Genomic DNA, 26,578 nt, shown 5'->3' with positions numbered 1-26,578 from the left:
GCATATTAGTCACCAATTTTATAAAGAAGAGTTTTGCTCAAGGTAAATTAACACTCATGAATAATTATATAACATGTTTTATTACAAAGAAGAGTGGATCCTTACATTTTAATTTCTGCATATTTCAGTGACTTAAAAAATCCTTCTCCATATTACCGTCCTTAATAGAAAGTAAAGTGAGAATGAATGTAAGTGCTTCCCCCTGATCTTAGGGCAAAATCAGACCAAACCAGCCTTGTCAGTTTCTTTTAATTTTAAAAATTACATAAGCAAATCTACACAAACACTAATTATACATACATTAAAAAATGAAGTAAATTAAAATAATTCATAAACTCACATCTTTGGTGTGTATCCATCTTCTATGTGTCTATTGGTATGCACACAAATATATGCATGAACATATATATATTTTAAAAAGCAACTATATGATTGCATTATACAAATTTTAAAATGTTATTTTCTCACTCAAATAAGTCAGATATATGAAACAATGGTTCTTTAAAATAATGTATGCCTACTGCAAAATATCTAAATGATAAAGAACATTATAAAAATAAAACAACTCCACTCACTACCTTTCAGAGATAAATACAATTATTCTTCTAAATGCTAAATAGTACTCTGTTGTACAGATGTGCCATAATATATTTAAAATTACCCTATTTTGGATATTTAGGTCTTTTCTAATTTTCCAGTTACAAAAAATACTGCAGCTAATGTCTTGTAAAAACCAAATAATTTCTTGAGCTTTTTATTTTTCCAAATTGCCAGGAAGATTCTAATCGTTCCCTCATGTTTCCATTTTTAGTACTTCTGCCTGTCACTCAAGCCCTCCAATTTCCATACATAGGAAATGTCAAAAACGGTTGAAACATAACAAAACATCCAACACATAGCAAGAAAGATTTGCCGCCAAATTATCTGCATGTGAGAGAATTATTTAATGCCTCAAAGAGGGGAAAAATACATCTTTAAACCTGAATATAGCAAGCGTGAGGAGGAAGAACAGGCTTGGTTTGGTTTACTGCCTTTAATTTTGAGGATGACTTTAAATTGTGATCGCTCCGGACAATGGTATAGATGTCAAGAGCTGGGCACTGGAGTCATTTGGATTTAAGTCCTGACTTTGCTACTTACTAATTAAGTGAACTCACACATAGTATCTGTAAGTCACAATTTTCTCATCGGTAAAAGAAGTATAATAATAGTGTCTTAGGGAATTGCTAGAATCATCAATGTGACAACACATGCAGAATGCTCAGTGCAATGCCTGGCATATTATAAATATAATTATTAATATAATATATACATATAACTTAAGTATGTAGTCTTTTGGGGGCAATTCAAATATTTTGCAAGCAATATTTTTGTATTCGTATTATCTTTTTTTTTTTTTTTTTTTGAGACGGAGTCTTGCTCTGTCGCCCAGGCTGGAGTGCAGTGGCAAGATCTGGGCTCACTGCAACCTCCGTTTCCCGGTTTCAAGTGGTTCTCCTGCCTCAGCCTCCCAAGTAGCTGGGATCACAGGCACGCACCACCACGCCTGGCTAATTCTTTTTTTTTTTTTTTAGATGGAATCTGGCTCTGTCGCCCAGGCTGGAGTGGAGTGGCGCGGTCTTGGCTCACTGCAACCACCGCTTTCCGGGTTCAAGCGATTCTCCTGCCTTAGACAGCACTACAGCGTCTGCCACCGCGCCGGGCTAATTTTTGTATTTTTAGTAGAGACAGAGGTTTCACCACGTTGGCCAGGCTGGTCTCCAATTCCTGACTTCAAGTGATCCCCCCGCCTGGGCCTCCCAAACTGTTGGGATTACAGGCGTGAGCCACTGCGCCTGGCCTATTATCTTATGTGATATAAAGTAGAGAGTAGGCCGGGCCGCGTTTCCTGCTTGTAATCCCAGCACTTTGGAGGCCTAAAACGGGAGAATAGTTTAAACCCAGGAATTAAAGACCAGCCTGGGCAGCATACTGAGACCCCGTCTCTACTTTTAAAAAAAGAAAAAGAAAGAAAGGAAAGAAAGTAGGGTAGTTTGATAAAAGTTTAAAAAGCTGGAGTATGGGCCAGGCGCGGTGGCTCACGCCTGTAATCCCAGCACTTTGGGAGGCTGAGGAAGGCGGATCACAAGGTCAGGAGTTCGAGACCAGCCGGGCCAACATGGTGAAACCCCATCTCTACTAAAAATACAAAAATTAGCTGGGCGTGGTGGCGCGCACCTGTAATCCCACCTACTAGGGAGGCTGAGGCTGGAGAATCGCTTGAACCCGGGAGGCGTAGGTTGCAGTGGGCCGAGATCGTGCCATTGCACTCCAGCCTGGGCAATAAGAGTGAAACTCCGTCTCAGAAAAAAAAAAAAAAAAAGCCAAAATATGAAATATATAAGAATTTGCAGCAGAATAATATGACTCCAGGATGTGACAGCCGTAAAGGGTAAGCAGGCCGAGTATCAAGGTCCCTTCTTCGCTGAGCAAGATTGCAGAGAACAAGGGCCATGCACAAGTTTACGAAGCTGGAACAAGGAACAGGACCCAGATCTTCTGATGTTTATTTCACCGTTACACGCTCATTTATCATGTATCCACCCAATCAAGGAGCATTTACTGAATTCCAGGATGATATAAGGGTAACATATAAACTTCACCCCAATCTTCACCTCAATGCTCATGACCCTTTATAAATCATCTCGAGGGAAAGAGAAGCCCATCAAAGACAGTCCTGAGAAAGCTAGGGCTGTTCATCTGTATACGGAGTTTAACAGAATGAAACGCCGGAGTTGGGGTGTCAGCTGGAATTGACGGTATACGGTGCGCACGAGGGAATCTCCCGACGGGGAGCAGTGAGTTGTCATCCCGGGTAGACGGCGAGCTCCCGGAGCCACGCGGCCGCAGGTGGGCGAGGGCGGCGAGACCCCTCGCCGGAGTGAGAGCGGCCGTGGCTCTCCAGGCGGAGCGCACACCGGGCAGCGCGGCTCGCGGCTCGGCGCCGCCCGCGGCTCGGCGTCGCCCGGCTCCTCCTTAACCCGCGCCGGGAGGCGGTGGCGGCAGCGGCCGGCGGGCGGGGGAGGGGGAGGGGCGCGGAGCGCGGCGCGGAGGCCGGGGAGGAGCCGGGGCCTGCAGCGGAGCCGAGCCGAGCCCGAGCCCGCGCCGAGCCCTGACACTGTCCGTCCGCCTTCTGGCTCCCCGGGAGCCCGGACTGGTCGGAGCACGAGTGGTGGCAGCGCGGGGAGCCCCACGCGCCGAAGGGAGCGGACCGGACAGGACGGCCCTAGAGGAGGTGCTGCCGCCACAGTAGCAGGGACCGGAGTCTCGAGCCGCGGCCTCCCGGACCGTGCTGCCCAGGCCAGCTCAGGGAGAGCCGGGAGTACGAAAGCCCCACCCTCTGGAGCACCCCGGGAGCGGAGGCGGGAGCGGGGACGCGAGCAACCTCTCCCCCTGTTGGAGAGAAAAGACCCTGAGCACTCGGATGAGGGAAAGAAGAGACCCCTGGAGGGGACGCCTCTCTCCTGCCTAGAGGCGAGGAAGACCCCTGTACTGGCCGGGGAGGAGACCCCCAGAAGTGGAAAGAAGGGAGCTTTCCGTAGGGAAGCAGAGTGAGACCACCCTAGCGCGCCCCCGCCCCTCCAAACACACACTCTCAACAGTTGAGGACTTTCGAGGCAAAGAGAGACGGGGCTGTGCCTATGGAGTAGGCACCCTCGGCCCACCAGTATTCACAGGGGACAGAAGTCCTTACGTTCAGAAGCCACTCCAGGGAAAGAAGAGGAATCGGCTTTCAGCCTTCTGGAGAGGGGAAGACCTCCCCTCAACTTCCTCGTGCCTAGACAGTGGAACGGGGTAGAGCCCCTCCGCTCATATCTCCAGCAGACGGAAAGAGCCCTCCACCTCAGAAAGATCCAGTTTGGGGGGGAGGGGAACTCCCCCAAGGGGGAGGAGACAACTCCTGGTTGGGAGAGGCTCCTCCCCTCCTCCCCAGGGTGACAAGCAGGGTGTGGGGGGTGTGCCACCTTCCCCAAGTAGGACCTCCTTCTCCTCCGCCTCCCCCTCCTCCGCCCTTGACTCCTCATCCTCAGGGGACCCAGTTCCCCTCACCAACTTGGGAGGCTCAGCCAAGCACAGGAAGAGCCACTGAGGATGAGAGCCGTCACCTGCCTCTGAAGAGGGGAATCCTTCCAACCCCAAACTCCAGCACCAGGTGGTTCCCTCCCTTTGCCGGAGGAACCTTGGAGACAGGTTAGTGCTTTCTTTCATCTTCTCTCTGTCGTTGTCTGGCACTAGTGGGTGTAGGGGGTTGAGCTGGTGGATCGTGGGTTTCACTACCGGGGAAGATACAGCGGTGACTCAGAAAATCCAATGGGAACTGTGAGCCAAGGGAGCTCCTGGATTTGAACCCACATCTTGCTGCAGAAGCTCTGAGAAATGGGTTTCTTCGTGTTTGGGGACTAAAGGGATGGGATTCATTTTAGGTCCCTTGGGGAAGTGGATGTTTTCATGCTGAGGAAAAGGGTTATCAGAAAACGGCTGCATTTTGAGAACATGCATACTGTGTAGCAGTGATTTACACAACCCAACCAGTGGTAAGACTCCATACCACCCTTCACCCTTGGGCCTTTTCACCTGGAGAGTGGGCTGTCATGAAAATCACGGTGGCATCTGGGGTCCTGGCCTTGCCCAGGGCATGCCGCGGTCAGCTTAGTGTTCACCAGAGGTGTTCCCTCCAGCTTACTGCACTTACCGCTCCCTTGACAAGAAAAGCAATCTGTTCCTGCTCATCCTATCTCAGATACCAAGAGGCCTCCTCTCCTGACATTTGCATTCCTAGCTGCCCATAAAATCCAAAGGGAAAATGGGAATCCCACATGTTCTGAGGCGAGAAGAAAGTGTGCAGGGGAATGCCAACTCCTGGGTTGAAGTGCTTCCTTGATGCTGGCCCTGTACCACTGCCCCAGTCCCCTTCTCGACTCCTGTTTTTTGCTCACAATTCTTCAGGGAAAATCAGATCCTGGATACGAAGGGAGGAGGGCTGCTGCTCCGCTTCTGTCCAGACTTCCAGCTAAACAAGTTGACCACTGGAGAGATTTCACTTCTGAGGAGTATATAAAGTTTCCTTCCAGAAAAGTACCTAATAGTCTCATCCTCTCCCTTCCTGTTTCTTGTTCAGTTCTGAGTCCCCGGAACCTTGTGTGAAAGTTTTCCTTCATAAGCTAGGGAATTATCAAAGTCCAGAATCTTCAGAAAAGGCAGGAAAAGGGTTCCAGGAAATCCTTCCCTGAAACCTAGGCTGTTTTTAGGAGAGGTCACTAGCTGCTGTTTGCTTTCCTGCCTCGCCATTAGCAGATACCTTATCTTCTGTCTCACAGCAAGGACAAGTGGTGAAGGAGTCTTCATCTGACCTGGCCTTTCATATTTCCTCCTCTCTCTGGGGCATGGGTGAGGTGTACCTAAGTTCCTGAGCACATTCACTTGTCCTGGCAGCTACTGGTGGTATGTGAGATAGGGCACAGGTTTGTGTGGCTGTGCTGTAGGACAACATGTATATACTTCTTAATTCAGGTGAGTGTGGCTCTCTCTGTTTCAAGTGGGTATGTGTGTGGAGACAGGTACTTATGTGCTTTTCAAACTATACTCCAGTTACCTAGAATTGTATGTTTCTGGTGGGCCCCTAGAAGCAGGTGCCTCTGTACAAGGACATGGATAGGTGGTGGTAAGGATGCACACCTGAGGGGAAGGGCTTGGCCTCCCCCCCAGTCAGTGGGAGCCCTCGTGACAGTCTACAGGACAGTCCTTTAAGCAGCAGGGCAGCCCAGTCTCAGGTTGGGATAATATCTTCTAGGACTAATAAGAGAGCTTCATTGCGGATACCTCTGGTCTCAGAAGGATGAGGATCCTTGACTTCTAACTCCAGAACTCCCCCACCTTTTACAAAAGAGGCCACGCTGGTTAACAGCAGCCTGTTTCTTATAAAGTGCTTCACCAGATGCTGGCCTGCACCTGCCTGAATGGCTCAGGGTGAACTATATCACAACATCTCCCAGTACACCACCGCCACGCAGTTTAACTGGCCCTGCTTGGACTGAGTTCCCTAACCCTGCTTGCTTCTCTGGAATCAGTTAGAAGCAGGTGGCTACTGAGTGGGATTAACTGTGGTTTAGAGAGTGTGCTTTCCCAGACCATGTCTTATGACTACAACTAGTTCCCCCTGGAAGATAAGAGATGATAGTTCCTCATTGCTTCATCCTTGGAGTCTTCCTGATCCTAGCATTAGCCAGTACTGGGTGATATTATCTCCAAAGGAAAAGTTTGAGATTCTGACATCCTGAAAACTATTGCAGACGCAGTGCAGGCTTTGTAATGCAAACCACTGCAGGCTTGCTGCTTCCACTCCTATCTCTATAGTCTGTCAGTTTGCTAATTTTTAATTTCTAGTATTCTCTTTTTTCCCCATTTAAAAACAATAGCTACACTTATTTAGCACTTACTAAGTGCTCTAAAAATATTAACTCAAGGTAATCCTTACAACAATCAAAATAGTGGAGCTGGGATTGAAACTCAGGCAGCCTAACTCATGTGCTACACCTAGCCACTGTGCTCTTTGTTCTGGCATTCTGTATGGGGCAGGAAGTTATCACACCTTATTACCTGACATTGGCATTAGAACAAGTAGTGGCCTTTCAGATAAAATGGGAAGAAAACTGAGCCTGTTACTGTGGATCTTACATGTTTCATCCAGGATCGGTCTTTCACGCCCAGAATGTCTATGTGTCTGTTTTTCCCTGCCTTTCTCCCAGTTCTGTAGTCTTCATTAGACGTCGTGTGGATGTGATGGAGCCTGCCCTTTGGCTGCCTTTCCCAGCTTCTATGGGTATTTCCTTTCAGTCTTCCAGCACACAGAGAAGAATGTGGCCTGACTCAGGTTCTGCCCAAGCCCTGTGGCACAAGGCCCACCTGGAGAGAGAGGTCTGGGTAACTAGGTTGGTTGGACTGAGAAATGGAAGTACCTCTTGTTTGCCTTTCTAATAATAGCCCTGAACATTAGCCTCGTGCCATTATTTTGGGGAGCGTGGAATGTGTGGCAGCCACGAGCTCATTAAGTTTCATTCACTTCGCTCCAGGGACGATGCTTTGGCAGGGTTTATGGGTTCATCTCTTTTATTGAAGGGGAAAACTGAGGCATCAAGACTTCACCGGGGGCCAGGCATGGTGGCTGACACCTGTAATCCCAGCACTTTGGGAGACTGAGATGGGTAGATCACCTGAGGTGAGGAGTTCAAGACCAGCCAGGCCAACATGGTGAAACCCCACCTCTACTAAAAATACAAAAATTAGCCGGGCGTGGTGGCGTGTGCCTATAATCCCAGCTACTAGGGAGTCTGAGAAACGAAAATCGCTTGAACCTAGGAGATGGAGGTTGCAGTGAGCCGAGATCGCACCACTGTACTCTAGCCTCGGCCAAAGAGCAAGGCTTCGTCTCCAAAAAAAAAAAAAAACACTTCATCAGAGAGGCAAGGGATGGTTAGGGGGTTAGGGACAGTCCAGGAGGATTTGGAATAGAACCAAGGAACCTCAGTCTCCGAGGCTCTACATGCTGGGCTGCCCTTCACAAATGGAGAAGTGAAGAGGGTGAGGAAGTGGGATGGGTCAAAGGAGAACGGTGCTGAAAGATCAAAAGGATCAGATGCTACAAGCTGCTTGTAGCTGGTGAGATTTGAATATATTTTGAGTGCTGGGGGCTGTATTTGGAGGGCTGACTGGAAGGGGGCTGGAGAAAGGTTAAATTTAACCTCAGTGTCCTAACCTGGTGCTGGGGTAAGGGTAGGGAAGGGCGTAGAACAACTTGCAAAAGGCTGAGAGTGCTTCCCTTTCAGGAGCTCACTGTGATTGGCATGTGCCAAATGGGTTCTTCTGTAAGCCCTCTAAACACTTTAAATCCACTCTCATGCCCCTGTCCAGTGTTGGAAAAGTTGTTTCAAATGAACATCAACTGAAGGCCTCTGTGCTCTTAAGATGAAATTTCCTAGGGATCTTTAGAAGGAGATAAATAGGGAATAGGGCAGAACTACTTTAGGGACCTCCCCATCTGGGGAGGACCCAGGAGGACCCTGGTCATTGGAAACCTGCTCATTGGCATGCCACTCTTCAGCTCGGATGACCCAGCTACAAGACTGTGATCCTGCTACAAGTATACAAGTATATATGTGATCTGCTATGGCCCAGGGACTGGGGTGTTTTGACTTAGTAGTATTGGAAGGTGTGAGGTTCCTGGAATGATTAAGTGTTCCTATTAGTTTCCAAGTTTCCATGGTTAGGGCAAGGTGGTAGTGGGATGAAGAGGAAGATAGTGTGAGAGAAGCTAAGGATAAAGGGGAAACCCTTCATGACACTATTTATAAACATGCCATCCCCCGTCCCTCCGCCCCTTTTCTCCTGTCAAACAATTCTTGGGTTCCAGTTGGGTCTCTTGCTGCCCCGGCGCCTGAGGCACTAAGGTGTTTCCTTCAGCCTTGTGGAGTGAGTGTGTTGCTGGTTAGGAGCACAGGGCTGGGTACTTGTGCACACATGCAGATTGCCATCTGCGTGGGTGGGACCTTGGGGAGAGGGGAGTAAGTGAGAATGCTGACCCCTAGGAGAAAGGCTTAAGGGTCAAGGGCAGAAGAATCACTACCTAGGATAGAAGAGGGAGCTGAGACCCTGAAAGATGTGTTGGGGTCAGGAGAGAGGGGGACATGGTCCTATCTGCTGTTGAGCTTTGGCCTGCAAAGTGTGTGGATCTGTTGTATTTTATGGATACGCTTGCGCATGTATCTGGCTGTGGATTTAGAGATCACTTACATCATACTTTTCTGTTCAGGATTCTGAACTTTGAGGCAATCTAGTCCTGGCTTCTCAGGAGAAATGCCCTGGTGAGACTGAGGAAGACAATGTTAGCTGGAATCTGGCGGCTGTGCAGGCACAAACCTGTTAGGCAGCAAGTGCTTAGGGGGTTGCTGGCATCAGCTCTAGGGGAGTGCCAAATGGCTACCTAGTGGTTCCTGCCAGCCTTTCTAGACCCTGCAATACAGATATCACCCATCGTTCTTCACCTTCCCTCAGCAAGATGTCACTGTAGCTATACCTCTCTGCTGGCAAGAGCGCCCAGGCAGTGTGGGTGGCAGCAGGGCGTGCAAACATCAGGCGTAGGCGGTCTGGCAGCTCCAGGAGTTTGCATGGAGGTGCTGCGAGCGTGCCTGCCTGGCTGGGAAGGAAGGAGGGAGGAGGAGGGCGGAGAAGGGGAGCCAGCTCCGAGCCCCAGAGTGGCTATTTTTAGCCAGGCTATCTGATTGTTATCGGTAGGCACACAGCTGAGTGTCTCCCTGGCTCGGTGAAGCCCAGCAGGCTGAGAGGTGGGAGGTCCTTGTGGATGACTTCTTCCTGGTGTTGGTGTCTGTGGGTGGGAGCATGCAAGGGGTAGCTTAAAAAGTGTGAGGGCAGCTGTGTACTCAGGATGTGTTGCTTCTGTGTGTGACTTTGTGCTCTGGTGGTAATGTATGCTGTATATGTAATCGTGATCTCTGTGTATGTGCTTCACTGTTTATGTGTCTGTCTGCTGGTTGTCATATATAATTTATGCCTGGGATATATCTAATATGCCTCAGGTGCACATGTGTGTGGGATAAAAAGGGCAAGTGCTCATAATGTATCTAGTAGGAAGCATCTTTAAAAGTGTTGGTGTGTGCTTCATCTGTGTATGTTTGTATTTAGGTAGACTTTTTCTTTATATGTGCGTTCATGCCGTCCATCTGTGGATGTTGTATGAAAATATAACAGGTGTCACGTGATTGGAGAATGGACTTTAATTTTACCTGCTATCTAAGTGGGGTTTTTCTTTTTTCAAACTCATTCCTACATAGTTTAAAAATACTATGTTGTAGGGCCATAAGTAAGGTGAATTGAGGAAATAGCTCAATTTGGTGTGAAGTTTGATCTCTTTTAGTCCTACATGGAGAGGCCTCTTGGCCTTGCTCCGCAATCAGATGTAGGGTAACTAGCAGTCCATCATCTGGTAGATAGATCTGCTTGGGGATTCTGGGAACACCTGGTGGAAGGCCATGCCATGGGTGTCTTATGGGAATGAGAGTAGGAAGAAACTCTACTTCCCTCAAACAAAAGGATTTGAGTATTACTTGCCCCTAGTATTTTCGTCTCCTCTCTGTCTTCTTCTCTGCAGAACCCAGAAGTACTATGGCTTCTGACCTAGAGAGTAGCCTCACCTCCATAGACTGGCTCCCCCAGCTGACCCTCCGAGCTACCATTGAGAAGCTTGGAAGTGCCTCCCAGGCTGGGCCTCCCGGGAGCAGCCGCAAGTGTTCACCGGGCTCACCCACAGATCCTAATGCCACCCTGAGCAAAGACGAGGCAGCAGTTCACCAGGACGGCAAGCCACGATACAGCTATGCCACTCTCATCACCTATGCCATCAACTCCTCTCCAGCCAAGAAGATGACCCTCAGCGAGATTTACCGCTGGATCTGTGATAACTTCCCCTATTACAAGAATGCTGGCATTGGTTGGAAGGTGGGAATGCTTCTATAATCTTGGCTTAGGTTTAGCCTTCAACAGCCTTTTTAGAGAAAAAGGTTTTGTTTCTTCCTGTAACCTGTTCAGTTTACTCTGGTTTGTCTCAGAGATGTGAAAACTTAAAATCTCATATGTTCTGCCCTCTACTTTTTTTCAGAGTTGAACAACTTTTATAAGGTATATTAGGGAAACTCCAAGCCATTAAGTATAGTGATGGGGATGGCAGGATGCTGTTGCTCATCACACCCTCTTATCTGTTTTTTTGAGACAGAGTCTCGCACTGTCGCCCGGGCTGGAGTGCAATTCCATGGTCTCGGCTCACTGAAACCTCTACCTCCCAGGTTCAAGCGATTTTCCTGCCTCAGCTTCCTGAGTAGCTGGGATTACAGGTGCCCGCCACCGTGCCCAGCTGGTTTTTTGTATTTTTAGTAGAGACAGGGTTTTGCTATGTTGGCCAGGCTAGTCTTGAACTCCAGATTTCATGATCCACCCCCCTCAGCCTCCCAAAGTGCTGAGATTACAGGCATGAGCCACAGCACCCGGCCCACATCCTCTTGTCTTCTGATCCCTCAAAGAGGATATTCATTCATTTCACAAATGTTTATTGCCATTCTACGATGTTCAAGTCACTGTGCAAGGCATGGCATCACTCCTTCCTACCTAGAGGTAGGAGTCTAATCTAGAGCATCAGATTTCCATAACTCCATTGCACAGTCATCATCTTTTGAAAAGTTGCATTCCAAGAAAAATAATAATATAATTAGGTTCTTTTTTTTTTTTTTTTTTGAGACGGAGTCTCGCTCTGCCGCCCAGGCTGGAGTGCAGTGGCGCGATCTCGGCTCACTGTAAGCTCCGCCTCCCGGGTTCACGCCATTCTCCTGCCTCAGCCTCTCCGAGTAGCTGGGACTACAGGCGCCCGCCACCACGCCCGGCTAATTTTTTATATTTTTTTTTTTAGTAGAGACGGAGTTTCACCGTGGTCTCGATCTCCTGACCTCGTGATTCACCCGCCTCGGCCTCCCAAAGTGCTGGGATTACAAGCATGAGCCACCGCGCCCGGCCTATAATTAGGTTCTTTACCAACAGCTGGCTACCAAGCAAGTAATGAGAAGTTAAGTTGTTTGGCTGGAGATGAAGAAAGAAGGGCCTCCTCTCCCAAGCAAAGAAGGAAGGCTGATATGCTCAATTTTTTGGAGCAGTAGCTCATTTGTCAATTGTTGAGTAGGAATGGGAACTTAATATGTAGTTCTCTCACTCTATAAACCCCTAGTTGACATACAAACCATGTAGTGAGTTGGAGACGATTGAAAGCACTCAGCTTTCTTTTCTTTTCTTTTTTTTTTTTTTTTTTCGGGGGTGGGGGACAGGGTCTCACTGTCCCCAGACTGGAGTTTAGTGGCGTGATATTGGCTCACCATAACCTCCGCCTCCCAGGTGCAAGCGATTCTCCTGCCTCAGCCTCCCGAGTAGCTGGGATTACAGGTGCGCGCCACTGCTGCCTGGCTAATTTTTGTATTTTTAGTAGAGGTGGGGTTTCACCATGTTGGCCAGGCTGGTCTTGAACTCCTGACCTCAAATGATCCACCCACCTCGGCCTCCCAAAGTGCTGGCTGGGATTACAGGTGTGAGCCACTGCACCTGGCCTCTTTTTTTTTTTTTTTTTTTTTTTTTTGAGACGGAGTCTTGCTCTGTCGCCCAGGCTAGAGTGCAGTGGCGCAATCTTGGCTCACTGCAACCTCTGCCTCCCAGGTTCAAGCGATTCTCCTGCCTCAGCCTCCCTAGTAGCTGGGATTACAGGCGCCTGCCACTGCAACCAGCTAATTTTTTTTGTATTTTTAGTAGAGACGGGCTTTCACCATGTTAGCTGGGCTGGTCTCAAACTCCTGACCTCAAATGATCCACCTCCTGCCTCGGTCTCCCAAAGTGCTGGGATTATAGGTGTGAGCCACTGTACCCGGCCTTTTTTTTTTTTTTTTTTTTTTTTTTAAGACAGGGTCTTGCTCTGTCACCCAGGCTGGATTGTAGTGGTACAATCACAGCTCACTGCAGCTTGAACCTGGGCTCAAGCAATCCTCCCACCTCAGCCTCCTGAGTAGCTGGGACTACAGGCATGCACCACCATGCACAGGAACTTTTTTTTATTTTGTAGAAATGAGGTCTCACTGTGTTGCCCAGGCTGGCCTCAGGTTCCTAGACTCAAGTGATCCTCCCATCTCGGCCTCCCAAGATGCTGGAATTACAGGCGTGAGCCATTGTGCCTGGCCCATTGAGCTTTCCCTTTGTAAATATGTCCCTGCTAGCTACCATAACCCCCAATCCAATACCACCTAGCACACACGTTTTTTTTTTTTTTTTTTGAGACAGAGTTTCGCTCTTGTTGTCTAGGCTGGAGTGCAGTGGCACAATCTGGGCTCACTGCCATCTCTGCCTCCTGGGTTCAAGCGATTCTCTTGTCTCAGCCTCCTGAGTAGCTGGGATTACAGGCATGTGCCACCACGCCCGGCTAATTTTTTGTATTTTTAGCAGAGATGGGGTTTCACCATGTCGGCTAGGCTGGTGTCGAACTCCTGACCTTAGGTGATCAGCACACCTTGGCCTCCCAAAGTGTTGGGATTATAGGCGTGAGCCACCACGCCCAACCCCAACACACTTATACAGCATTTCTTTCCTCCAAATGTGAACATTCTATGGGCTATTGAGAAAATGAAGGTGATCTGTGTTTTTCTTTCACTCATAATTTGTATAAAAAGTTTTAAAACATTGTTCTTTTGCTATCAGTCGGGTAGATTGAGGAACTGGGCAGATGTGATCGTGAGGCATTTATATACTTGTCACTTGGCTGGAAAGACTGAAAAACTATATAATCAGTTTTTCAGAAGCATTAGTAATCAAATTTATAGCCATTCCCTCCCATCAGTTTAATCTCTGCATTTTTCTTATCTCATTGCTATTGCTATTTGATGCATAATTCCCTCCATCAGCGTAGTTAAGAGGTACTAAGCTTACCCTGATACTTCAACTCCATGGTGTATTACGTTTTTTTGTGTGTCCCTCTGTGTTCTATTGGAAAATTTTCTGCTCTGCATAATGCTCAGGCCTAACTTGCTTCTCTGCATCTCCAGAATTCAATACGGCACAACCTTTCTCTCAACAAGTGTTTCCGGAAGGTGCCCAGACCTCGGGATGACCCTGGGAAGGTAAGATACTACTGTAAGCATTGAAAGGAGGAGCAGGAAGGAGAGTGAAGTAGTTGACAGTCCAGAGTCTTCTGGCTGCTTTAATTACCCAGAAGAGGAAATCATGCTAATTAGAGAAGCATCTTTATTTTTCCTCAGAGGAAGCTTGGTTGTCAAGCTTGTGGGCCCCCAGTAGAATGGGTGACTAAGAAAGACTGTGAGGCTGGGCGCGTTGGCTAATGCCTGTAATCCCAACACTTTAGGAGCCTGAGGCGGGCGGATCAACTGAGGTCAGGAGTTCAAACCAGCCTAGTCAACACGGCGAAACCCCGTCTGTACTAAAAATACAAAAAATTAGCCGGGCGTGGTAGTGCATGCCTGTAATCCCAGCTACTCGGGAGGCTGAGGCAGGAGAATTGCTTGAACCTGGGAGGCAGAGGTTGCGGTGAGCTGAGATTGCGCCATTGCACTCCAGCCTGGGCAACAAGAGTGAAACTCCATCTCAAAAAAAAAAGACTGAAATCTTTTCTTTTAAAAAATAGAAATACTTAGGGTAAAGTTGACTTTCATGCTCCCCCTTTTTTGTGTGGCGCTCTTTTTTCCTAGATGTAAAAGGTAGACTTAATAACCTTTGTACAAACATCTCTATACAAAAGTCCCTGGTGTTTCCCCCATAAAAGAGAAGGGATGGATCATTCTCTCCATTTGACAGATGTGGATGCTAAAGTCCAAGCAAGTTTTGCCTCAGGTCAGAAGGGAAGGGAGAGGCTGTGTCTGGACATCTCCAGCTCTTTGAGCTAGATGCCATTGTTCTGTCCCTCCAGAACAATCGAGGCCTGTGTGTGGACCACAGGATTCCCTCTGGCATACTCCGTGAGTTTCTAGGACAGTTTGCTCTTCATTAATACCCAGAACCCTGGGAGGTTCTGAATGTAACAATTTTGTTTTCTGTGGGAATGGGATCTCCTTCCAGGGTTCCTATTGGACAATTGACACCTGCCCTGACATTTCCCGAAAGAGAAGACACCCTCCAGATGATGACGTAAGTTCCCAGCTCATGAGGAGATGCCATATCTGAGCCAGCTGCTCCTTCCACCTCCTCTTGTGGATGTTCAGTCCTTCCAGAGGCAGAGGTGGAAGGAATACAGCAGAGGGGAAACCATGGGTCTTGGGAGGATGTTGTGCCTCTGCTTATAGATTTCTTTTTCTTCACAACCCTCAGCTGTCCCAAGACTCACCAGAACAGGAGGCAAGCAAGAGCCCACGGGGAGGCGTTCCAGGGAGTGGAGAAGCCTCACTGCCTCCTGAGGGGAATCCGCAGATGTCACTTCAGAGCTCCACATCTATTGCTAGCTACAGCCAGGTAGGAAGCAGATACGGCAGGGGTCATGGGATGGGTGGTGAATAGATTCAGATGTCTCCCTGTTTATTCACAATTATGTATTGAGTATCTGTGATATATGAGGCAGATAAATTGAGAAAGAAGGGGAAAGCAAAAGAGGGAAATATAGAGATAGAGAAATAGAAAGGCATAGCAGAACTTTGAGAAACATTAGGAAAGAAAAGCTAGGCACAGTGGCTCATGCCTGTAATCTCAGCACTTTGGGAGGTCGAGGCAGGCGGATCACATGAGTCCAGGAGCTTGAGACCCGCCTATCCAACGTGCCAAAACCCCATCTCTACTAAAAATACAAAATTAGCTGGGCGTGGTGGCATACGCCTATAGTTCCTCCTACTCGGGAGGCTGAGGCATGAGAATCACTTGAACCGGGGAGGTGGAGGTTGCTGTAAGGTGAGATCACGCCACCACACTCCAGCCTGGGTGACAGAGCCAGACCCTGCCTCAGAAACAAACAAAGAAAAGAAGAAATGGAGACTGTTGAGAGAAAGAGGGTAGATTCAAGATAAGAACAAATGAGAAAAGAAGGAGAAAATGATGCTGGGTCATTGAAGAGCTAGGCGAGGATGAAGAGGACAGACAGGAGAGCCTGGTGACCATTGAAGGGTTTTATTGGTCCCTCAGCTGGGACACTGATCAGGAATTTCTTACCTGTTTTTGCAGGGCACAGGATCTGTGGATGGTGGAGCAGTGGCAGCAGGGGCTTCAGGCCGAGAAAGTGCTGAGGGTCCCCCTCCCCTCTATAACACCAACCATGACTTTAAATTCTCCTACTCAGAGATCAACTTTCAGGATCTAAGCTGGTCCTTCCGCAACCTCTATAAGTCCATGCTGGAGAAGTCCTCTTCCTCCTCTCAGCATGGTGAGTCTGGAGTTGGGATGGGTGCATAGAGACTTTTTTATCTTGTTGAACAAGTGGGGTGACATTTTCTTTTTTCCCTTTTTTTAAATTTATTTATTTTTTTGAGACAGGGTCTCACTCTGTTATCCAAGCTGGAGTGCAGTGGTGCGATCTCGGCTCACTGCAACCTCCGCCTCACGGGTTCAAGCGATTCTGTCATCTCAACTTCTCAAGTAGCTGGGAGTACAGGCACGTGCTACCACGCTTGGCTAATTTTTGTATTTTTATTTTTGTTTTTTTTTGAGACGGAGTCTCGCTCTTGTCACCCAGGCTGGTGTGTAGTGGCGCAATCTCAGCTCACTGCAACCTCCGCCTCCCGGGTTCAAGCAATTCTCCTGCCTCAGCCTCCCGAGTAGCTCGGACTACAGGCGCACGCTGCCACACCCAGCTAATTTTTGTACTTTTAGTAGAGACAGGGTTTCGCCATGTTGGCCGGGCTGGTCTTGAACTCCTGACCTCAGGTGATCCGCCTGCCTCAGCCTCCCGAAGTGTCGGGATTACAGACGTGAGTCACTGTGCCTGGCTTAAGTTTTGTATTTTTAGTAGAGACAGGGTTTCACCACGTTGGCTGGGCTGGTCTCGAACTCCTGGCCTCAAGTGATCCACCCGCCTCGGCCTTCCAAAGTGCTGGGATTACAGGTGTGAGCCACCGTGCCCGACCATATTTCTTTCTTTATTTTTTTGAGGCAGAGTTTCGTTCTTTGTTTGTCAGGCGAGAGAGCAGTGTCGCAATCTCGGCTCACTGCAACCTCCGCCTCCCAGGTTCAAGCAATTCTTCTGTCTCAGCCTCCCAATTAGCTGGGATTACAGGCTCCTGCCACCACGCCTGGCTAATTTTTATATTTTTTAGTAGAGACGGGGTTTCACCACGTTGGCCAAGCTGCTCTTGAACTCCTGACCTCAGGTGATCCACTTACCTCAGCCTCCCAAAGTGCTGGGATTACAGGCGTGAGCCACTGCGCCTGACCCATATTTCTTATTTTTAACACGAAGAGAGGTATCACTACTCAGAGGAAATATCTCATGAACTAAAACTGTTTGGAGTCAAGTGAGCTCATCCTTGTGCAAATACAGCTGTTTTAGGAGGCAAGCTAGGTTAATAGTTTCAGAAAGTGAGTTGGAGGATTGCCCCTTCCAGGACTAAGGGCAGTGATTTTAGGGCTGCAAGCGAGTCATTTGGAGGATGACCACGAGGGGGCAGCAGCAGTACCCTCTCGCGAAGAATCCCTGTGTTTCATTGTGAGAACAGTTTCTTTTTAGTGTATTTATATTTATGTTACTTTTATTGTGAAAAATTGCAAACAGATGCAAAAGTGTGGAGAATATAATAAACCCCTGTGTTCCATCACCCAACTTTAACAGTTATCAGTATTTTAGGCTTGTTTTGTTTACCACTAAGCCTTCTAAAAATTGGAGTAATTTAATGGAATTCACATATACCATGTCATTCCACTCACAAATACAACTTTGATATACATCCCTAAATGATGACTTTCTTCTGGTTATCTACCATGACATTATCATTCCTAACATAATTGATAATACATCCTTAATATCAGCTGGTATCTTGTCTGTGCACATTTTCCTGATTATCATGTGAGAATGACTTAAAGTTTTTGTTGGGAGGCGCCTTGAGAGAACATCTGGTTCGGCCCTCTGCAATATCTGTGTGTTTGTTTTTTAAATAACTTAGAGACAGTGGTGAAGTTGATTTCAGGTGAGGCATTAGACCTTCTCGTTCTGTGCAGTGGCCCTATGTTGGCAGCAGGGGCTGAATGGAATGATAAAAACTGGTTAGGAGTCACTTTTTGGAAAACTTATATTAATTTCCATGAATTTCTTCTTGTATATCCCAGGGGATCAGTTCCTAGAGTTGTGTCCAAGACTGTAGCATTTGCTCAAGAAATGAATCCAACTCAGGTGGTTGGTTGATTGGAGGTGGGAACATGAGAAACTGTCAGAAATAAAGTAAAAAATTAGATTGGGTGAGGACAGCCTAGAGTTCACTCAAGTTTTATTGTGACCAAAAGCCTCTAGCCTCAGACTTTTGTTCTTCCTGGCCTAGTCTGCTTGAGAAATAACTCCATCCTGTCTCTGCTCCTCACCCAAGCTACATTTGTTTACAGAGGATACAGGAATGACTTGGCAGTAGCAGAGTGTAGAGAAAATAAGGGGCCGGTCATGGTATCTCATGCCTGTAGTCCCAGCACTTTGGGAGGCCAAGGTGGGCGGATCTCCTGAAGTCAGGAGTTTGAGACCAACCTCAACATGGAGAAACCCCGTCTCTACTAAAAATACAAAATTAGCCAGGTGTGGTGGTACACGCCTGTAGTCTCAGCTACTCGGGAGGCTGAGGCAGGAGAATTGCTTGAACTTGGGAGGCGGAGGTTGCAGTGAGCCGAGATCGCACCATTGCACTCCAGCCTGGACAACAAGAGTGAAACTCCATCTCAAAAAAAAAGAAAGAAGAGGAGATAGTAGACAACTGATGGCTTTGTTTTGTTTCTGATTAACTTTTTTTTTTTTTCCCTAAACACTAGATGACCAGGGATGGTTTCCTTTTTAAAGTTCACCTGCTGGGAAACTGTGATTTCAGGCCTTCAGCCAAATCCCTAAAAACTAGCATTAAACGCTACACACTGACCTTTTTAGTAAGATTTCAGTGGTCTCCACACTGTCAGGGCCCTCCTCTAACCTCAGTGTCTTCCTGTCTCTTGTACCTGCCAGGAGGGCCACAGAGATCTTTGCTGCCCTAGAATGTTCTTACCCTTTTAACTCCACAGTTTTGGTCTGAGGCTTCCCATCTCAACCCAGGGAAAATCCCATTTTGTGAAAAATGCATTGCTTAAGTCACTTGCCTGCTTCCTCCCCACCTGCAGGCTTTTCTTCTCTCCTGGGGGACATCCCACCCTCGAACAACTACTACATGTATCAGCAGCAGCAGCCACCGCCACCTCAACAGCAGCAGCAGCAGCAGCAGCCGCCACAGCCACCTCCCCAGCAGTCCCAGCCACAGCAGCAGCAGGCACCTGCCCAGGGCCCCTCCGCTGTAGGGGGTGCTCCTCCACTGCACACCCCAAGCCCGGATGGTTGTACCCCACCAGGGGGAAAGCAAGCTGGGGCGGAAGGCTATGGGCCTCCCCCTGTAATGGCCATGCATCCACCCCCGCTGCAGCATGGAGGCTACCACCCTCATCAGCACCATCCCCACTCCCACCCTGCCCAGCAGCCACCGCCTCCACAGCCACAGGCACAAGGCCAGGCTCCCATCAACAACACTGGCTTTGGTGAGTAAGGAGGGTGCAGAGTGATCTAGAGGAGGGTGGGGTGATGTCCTTGTCCTAACTCCGGCATGGAGGTGCAGTTAGTTAGGAAGTTAATGATGGGTCTTTTAGGCTTCGCTCCTTCATGTGAACTAATCTGAACAAAGTTACTACTTAGAGCTCTGTCTTATAGAATTCTTGGATCAATTGAGATTGTTTTACATATTCTCCTGACTATGAGCCTGGCTGTACTTAAAGCATAGCTAGCTTTTCCAGTCCTAAACCCCCAGGGAGGGAAAGTCCAAAACTTGGAAGTGCAACTGATAATCTGTATAGATGCAAGAATCTTGCATGTAGTCAGCCTGGTGTCAGTTGACTGCTGTCTCACGCTTCACTCTATCTTATTATCCACTTTCCTTCCTCTTTACAGCCTTTCCTTCTGACTGGTGCTCTAATATTGACTCTTTAAAGGAAAGCTTCAAGATGGTGAATCGGCTCAATTGGTCCAGCATTGAGCAGTCACAATTCTCAGGTTAGTGATCAAAGGATGAAGGAAGAGAGGGATACACTGTAAGGGAAAACCCAGTAGAAACTGGAACCGGAAGGGGGTGGTTAAATGAAGTTGCAGAATTGAGGATTTCATTGTTTTTCTTTCTTTTTACACAAGATGGATAATATTTACATTACTTTCAAATTAACTCAAATTAATCTTGTCTTAACTGAAAATATGGCAGTGAATAATCCTAGTCCATTCTGTCTCTGGGAGGGAGAAGGCCCTCAGGAATTTAGAAGCCGTGGACCACTATTTTGTAGTTTTGTCACCACTTACTGACAGTGTGACCTTGGCTGAGTCACTCAGTCACATTGAAAGTTTATCTTACTCATCGGTAAGATGGAAATTATAAGAATTTGGTAAGGGATCAAATAGAATGAGAGTTTGAAAATGCAGAGCTCTGAAAGATGTAAATTGTTATTGTTAGTGCCTGTTATCAGTGGGGGTGATTGATGGTGTGTTTGAAACAGTGAGATAGGGCTGGGTCTGTTAGGGGCTTCCTACCTCTGCAAGATTTGCATTGCTCGCTTCCCTCTTTGTAGAACTGATGGAGAGTCTACGACAGGCAGAGCAGAAGAACTGGACCCTCGACCAGCATCACATTGCCAATCTGTGTGACTCCCTCAACCACTTCCTTACTCAGACTGGTCACGTGCCCCCTCAAGGGGGTACCCACCGCCCACCAGCCCCTGCCCGTATTGCTGACTCCTGTGCCCTCACCAGTGGCAAACAGGAGTCAGCCATGAGCCAAGGTACTGCACCAAGCCAGTTGCCATGGAGGTGGAGACTATGTTGAAAAGGAAGCATAGGAGAAAGGCAAAAGAGAACTGAGAGACAGGATTTTATGGGGCAGTGACCCAAATTGAGCAGTGGAACTAGTTTATCAGTTGACTGGATATCTGTTGAATCAGTGAAGTCCTAAACTGAAAAATGCAAAAGAAATAGACTGTATGATTCCTTTTTAGACCTCAGTTTGGAAGATCAGAATTACTTAAGAAAAGGGAGGAGATTTGTTAGAGAAAGGCTCTATTTTAAATTTGCGTCTCAGTAATCCCTACCGCCTGGGTGATACCAGATGAAATGGTGGTTCTATACTTACATGATGTTCAAACTAGTGAAATGAGAGAGATGTCATGATTATGTTCCTGTTTTTTGCTTTTTTTTTTTTTTTTTGGGGTCTCGCTCTGTCGCCCAGGCTCTGGAATGCAGTGGTGTGATCACAGCTCACTGCAACCTTGATCCCCTGGAGCTCAGGTGATCCTCCCACTTCAGCCTCCCGAGTAGCTGGGACTACAGGTGTGTACCACCATGCCCAGCTAATTTTTTTTTGTATTTTGTATATGGCTGGGGTTTCACCATGTCGCCCAGGCTATCTTCAAACTCTTGGACTCAAGGGATCTGTCCACCTCGGCCGCCCAAAGTGTTGGGATTACAGGCATGAGCCACCATACCTGGCCCTGTGTTTCTATATTTTTCATCCTTATATCTTTCCTATTTCACAATTGTACTATCCATTTCATTTTACCCTCAGTGGTGAGGACTGACAGCTTCTGCAGAAAGCCTTCTTGCCTGCAGGAGCTACAGAACAGGGCAGGGAAGAGAGAAAGAGGATGGGAACAAGGGTATATTTTTTTCTTCCCTGCTTTGTTGAGTACAGTAACCCCCTCCCCCCACACTCAAGTAACTCTTGTCTTGCTTTGGCAGTGAACTCTTATGGGCACCCACAAGCTCCCCACCTCTACCCTGGCCCATCACCAATGTACCCAATCCCCACCCAGGACTCAGCAGGATACAATCGCCCAGGTAAGAGCTAGGAAGCTCGTTTCAAAAGTGTTGCACTCTGGTGAGTTGTTTTGCTTTCCTTTCACTCTGAGCTGGCATTCTGTGCATTTTTACATGCATCTCACTGGAGGGAATGAGCCTTTATAATTCCCAAGGCTGGAGGATGGGCTACCTGCTAAGGAGGTATATGTCAGGGGAGACTAACGAAGACAGATGTCCCTTCCCTTTCCCTTCCCTTTTCCTTCCCTTCCCTTCCCCTTCCCTTCCCCTTCCCTTCCCCTTCCCTTTCCCTTCCCTTCCCTTTCCCTTCCCCTTCCCTTTCCCTTCCCTTCCCTTTCCCTTCCCTTTCCCCTTCTCTTCCCCTTCCACTTCCCTTCCCTTTCCCCTTCTCTTCCCCTTCCCCTCCCTTTCCCTTCCCTTTCCCTTCCCTTCCCCTTCCCTTTCCCTTCCCTTCCCCTTCCCTTCCGCTTCCCTTCTGCTTCCCTTCCCTTCCCCTTCCCCTTCCCCTTCCTCTTCCCTTCCCTTCCCTTCCCTTCCCCTTCCTTTCCCCTTCCCTTCCCTTCCCCTTTTCTTTTCTTTTCGACAGAGTCTCGCTCTGTTGCCCAGGCTGGAGTACAGTGGTGTGATCTCAGCTCCCTACAACCTCCACCTCCTGGGTTGAAATGATTCTCCTGTTTGAGCCTCTCAAGTAGCTGGGACTACAGACCCACACCACCATGCCTGGCTAATTTTTGTATTTTTAGTAGAGATGGGGTTTTGCCACGTTGGCTAGGCTTGTCTTGAACTCCTGACCACAAGTGATCCGCCTGCCTCTGCCTCCCAAAGTGCTGGGATTACAGGCATGATCCATTGCCCCCGGCTAGATGTACTTTAAAATTAGCAACTGCAATAGTAAAAGGAAGTGAAAGCATACATATAAGCAAAAGATAGCTATGTGCAACATTTATGTGTGGCTTTGGAATCTAGATGGAAGATGTGCTCAGGCAAATAAAATGAATTTGTTATCCACACATACTTGCTTTGTGCCCATGTCTGCTTTCCTATCACCTGATCTCTAGAATCAGGGGTCTGGGATTGAACTATCTCTGATAGTGGGGGTGGGTCGGGGAGACACTAAATTGCCATAGACAGAACAAAATGAACAGATCCTTCACATTTAGACACATATAGAAAAATCACTGTTATTCTGCCTAACCACACGTGTTTTCAATTTGGGGGTGAGATCTGACTCTCTCTGTTCTTTGTCCATATAATATAAATACAGATTTCTCTACTGCTATTTCATGTGACATTATCTTCTGTTTGTTTGTTTGAGTCAGAGTCTTGTTCTGTTGCCCAGGCTGGAGGGCAGTAGGCAATGGTGTGATCCTGGCTCACTGCAACCTCCGCCTCCCAGGTTCAAGTGATTCTTGAGCCTCAGCCACCCGAGCAGCTGGGATTACAGGCGCCCACCACTGTGCCTGGCTAATTTTTATTTTTTAGTAGAGACAGGGTTTCACCATGTTGGCCAGTCTGGTCTAGAACTCCTGACCTCAAGTGATTCACCCATCTCGGCCTCTCAAAGTGCTGGGATTATAGGCATGAGCCACCGTGCCCAGCCATATGATATTATCTTCTGTATGTTATCATTATCGTATGTTTTCAGAAGTATAATTTTTTTTTTTTTGAGACGGAGTCTCGCTCTGTTGCCCAGGCGACAGAGCAATGGCACAGTCTTGGCTCACTGCAACCTCCACCTCCCAGGTTCACGCCATTCTCTTGCTTCAGCCTCCCGAGTAGCTGGGACTACAGGCACATGCCACCACACCTGGCTAATTTTTTGTATTTTTAGTAGAGACGGGGTTTCTCCATGTTGGCCAGGCTGGTCTCGAACTCCTGACCTCATGATCCGCCTGCCTTGGCCTCCCAAAGTGCTGGGATAACAGGTGTGAGCAACTGTGCCTGGTGTCAGAAGTATAATTTTTAACGGCAGCATAATATTTAATTGCTGTGGAATGTAATTTACTCTAGTTTATTTCCTGAGACCTCACTGAAGTGGTGACCTGCAACCGAAATTAACTCCAGCTGATAAGGGCGATAGCTTCACAAGGCCTTCTTCATGGTGTTAGCTGGGGCTGAGCACAGTCCTTCTAAATTGAGGGAACAGCTTCCCATCCACTCTCCTTTTACTCTCTTTCTTTCTTTCTAACAGCACACCATATGGTCCCTCGGCCACCAGTGCCACCTCCTGGTGCCAATGAGGAGATCCCTGATGACTTCGACTGGGACTTGATCACTTAGTGCATCACAGAGTGTGGACATCAGCCCAGGGCCACGTGGTGAAGTCTGGCAGTGGGGAAAGAGCAACCCCAGCCCGTCCCTTCCCCCCTGTCTGTATATAGACATATATCCTCTTTTTGTTCTTTCTCTGTCAGAGAAGCCACTGCAAGATGCTGCCGAAGATAACCCCCTCTTTCCTGCCTCATTCTTCTCTCTTCCTTCCTGTTTTTTCCTAGTTCTTTTATTATTATTCTTATATTATTATTATTATTATTGGTTATATACTGTCCATAGTCTCCTGTCCCTACATCATGGATCATGTCCACCTTTTGCTAATTTAAAATCATCAGGCTGGAAGATGAAGCCATGATAGCTACAGAGAAAGGTTTTAGACTCCAGTTTACCTTTCTCTTGGAGAAACTCAATGCTAATCCTACTTTTTGGCCCTAAATTGTTTTTTGTTCCCGTCAGTTTCAGGCCAGGACTGGAGAGGCCACATTACCAAGTAGAAAGGGTCTGAAACATTACTTGGCAGCCAAAAATTTGGAGGTTTTAAAATGGTGCTAATTCTGTCCTCTGAGGTCTTCCTTGTCCCTTTATACCTTCAATCCTTACTTCTGCCAGTCTGCATTTCCTATCAAGGGTAAAAGTGATGATGGTGGTGCAGGAGGGTGACAATAAAATCCTAGTGGAATTGGAGACCATTGGAAGGGATGGAATATAAGTCAGTGTGAAACTGAGTGTACACTGCCATGTTACATCAGTGTCCATTGGCTTGTTTCGAGCCCATTCTCTAAGAAGATAGGATTGGTTTTAGCCCAAACTCTGCTTCTATGGTAGGGCATGAGGACAACTATTCAGCCTAGTTTTAGCTTCTTGGAGATGATTCCAACTTAACTATTTTGGCTTTTTAAACATAATTTTCTCTGAAAATTAACTATGGCTCTTATTTGCATTTACGAATTACCTTCCCATCCCTTTTTCCCATTCAGCAAATATTAGTTTGTCCTCCTTTAATTGTTTGCCCAAATCTTCCACCCATCTTTTTTCTTCCCCCATTTTCTGGGATTCTCAGGAAAGAAAAAGGAACCCATTATCACTCTGAGTTTCGTTGTGTCCTAAGACATGATGGGAATCTCATTCCCACCTCTCATAGCAGAACCAAACCTTTAGTGATGGTGGTAGGAGGATGGGGAGAGGAAAAGGGAGCTGGCAAAGAAATGGATAGGGAATATTTTAGTTCTTTAAATACATAGGCAGATGCTTCTCTTGGAATCCAGATCATCTGGCTGAAGCTTTTGCAAGTAGGCTTTGAGGGGTGAAGGAGATTGGTGGAGGAGAATACATAATCTAGAGGCAAGAGTTCAGTGAGGGCCAAGGGGGACCCCCAGAAAAAGGTATAGAGCTAACTCATCTCTTTTACAAGGGGTGGCCATGACTTACTGTTGCAAAGTATTCAGTGTATATTTAATGTTAATTGTTGAATTTTAGTTACGAGAGGGAAGAACAATTTTACTTCTGTCCTTATTTCACTTGCTGAAAAGCTGTGGGACAAAATGTATGGAATAGACAAGGCCACTTTCTTGGTGATTTCTGCTTTTCATGCCTATTATTTTATTTACCCATAATTTCCAAGAGATTTGGCTTTCTACTCTCCTGCTTTTTTCTTTCATTCACCCCTTTCCTTTTTTTGGAAGGGGGTTATATATGAGAGTTTATTGAAGAAGTCCAGTGAGGCTGAAGTAAAGGGGCAAGATAGGGCAGTTAACTAAAGAGCACTTTATTTCTTTGAAGCCTTCCTAAGAAAGAAATGGGGGTGTGAGTGGCTTGAATCTCCCATGATGTTGGAGGGCACTTAGTGGGGTTGAAGTATGACGTAATATTTCCCGCTGGGGAAAGGAGAATTGCTCTTAGAGGATGGCAAAATGCCTTTGCCCAGCGTCCCTACTTTAGGCATCTTTTCCTTCCTTATTCCTTCCAGTCAGGGTGTGTGCTACACAGAACTTCCCGTCAGTTCTCCTCCATATGCCCCATTTGTAAATGATCACTTCTCTTTTCTAAACCCTTTTCCTGTTCAGATCCATACAGGATTTGCAAGGGCAGGATTATACATGCAAGTGCCCCTTGTTCATCTGTGTCTTCTGCAAACTAGTCTCACGAAGAATTCTGGTGTGCAGCCAGGGTAGCTGAAGTTTGGGTCTGGGACTGGAGATTGGCCATTAGGCCTCCTGAGATTCCAGCTCCCTTCCACCAAGCCCAGTCTTGCTACATGGCACAGGGCAAACCTGACTCCCTTTGGGCCTCAGTTTCCCCTCCCCTTCATGAAATGAAAAGAATACTACTTTTTCTTGTTGGTCTAGCATTGCTGGACACAAAGTGTAGTCATTATTGTTGTATTGGGTGATGTGTGCAAAACTGCAGAAGCTCACTGCCTATAAGAGGAAATAAGAGAGAAAGTGGAGGAGAGGGACAAAAGGAGTAATTATTTGGTATAGATCTACCCATCCCAACCTTTCTCTCCTCAGTCCCTGCTCCTCATGTTTCTGGTTTGGTGAGTCCTTTGTGCCACCACCCATAATGCTTTGCATTGCTGCATCCTGAGAAGGGGGTATATGGTCTCACAAGTTGTTGTCATTGTTTTTTTGCATGCTTTCTTAATAAAAAAAAAAAAAGAATGTTTACAGTTTTATCTTA

General features: G+C 47.3%; 1 protein-coding gene across 4 annotated transcripts; it reads left to right on the top strand.

Annotated features, from left to right (window-relative positions):
• Positions 1 to 3,070: 3,070 nt before the first annotated feature.
• Positions 3,071 to 26,578, top strand: FOXJ2 (forkhead box J2). Of its 4 annotated transcripts, none has more exons than XM_063639696.1 (12): positions 3,075 to 4,230; positions 4,464 to 4,574; positions 10,202 to 10,548; positions 13,674 to 13,748; positions 14,701 to 14,769; positions 14,950 to 15,090; positions 15,790 to 15,988; positions 18,907 to 19,314; positions 19,721 to 19,822; positions 20,386 to 20,595; positions 21,548 to 21,646; positions 22,212 to 23,796. In XM_063639696.1, the coding sequence occupies exons 3-12, from the start codon at positions 10,216 to 10,218 to the stop codon at positions 22,289 to 22,291; spliced, it is 1,716 nt and encodes a 571-aa protein (XP_063495766.1). In that variant the 5' UTR covers positions 3,075 to 4,230; positions 4,464 to 4,574; positions 10,202 to 10,215; the 3' UTR covers positions 22,292 to 23,796. The 4 variants fall into 4 exon arrangements, with proteins under 4 accessions (XP_055136730.1, XP_063495766.1, XP_063495765.1 ...); XM_055280756.2 differs by lacking the exon at positions 22,212 to 23,796 and adding an exon at positions 23,817 to 26,578 and having other exon boundaries at positions 3,131 to 4,230; XM_055280755.2 differs by lacking the exons at positions 4,464 to 4,574; positions 22,212 to 23,796 and adding an exon at positions 23,817 to 26,578 and having other exon boundaries at positions 3,071 to 4,230.

This window comes from Symphalangus syndactylus, chromosome 5 (assembly GCF_028878055.3).
Source record: "Symphalangus syndactylus isolate Jambi chromosome 5, NHGRI_mSymSyn1-v2.1_pri, whole genome shotgun sequence".
In the NCBI taxonomy this organism is placed as follows: domain Eukaryota; kingdom Metazoa; phylum Chordata; class Mammalia; order Primates; family Hylobatidae; genus Symphalangus; species Symphalangus syndactylus.
The sequence above is the reverse complement of the archived record's forward strand: the minus strand, read 5'-3'. Positions and strand labels throughout refer to the sequence as shown.

Excerpts from the sequence above, each read along its gene's own strand:
- FOXJ2 (XM_055280755.2), top strand. The coding sequence starts at position 10,216 with ATGGCTTCTGACCTAGAGAGTAGCCTCACCTCCATAGACTGGCTCCCC. Across the intron at positions 19,315-19,720 it reads CATCAACAACACTGGCTTTG|CCTTTCCTTCTGACTGGTGC; the intron begins GTGAGTAAGGAG and ends TCCTCTTTACAG. Across the intron at positions 20,596-21,547 it reads GGAGTCAGCCATGAGCCAAG|TGAACTCTTATGGGCACCCA; the intron begins GTACTGCACCAA and ends TTGCTTTGGCAG.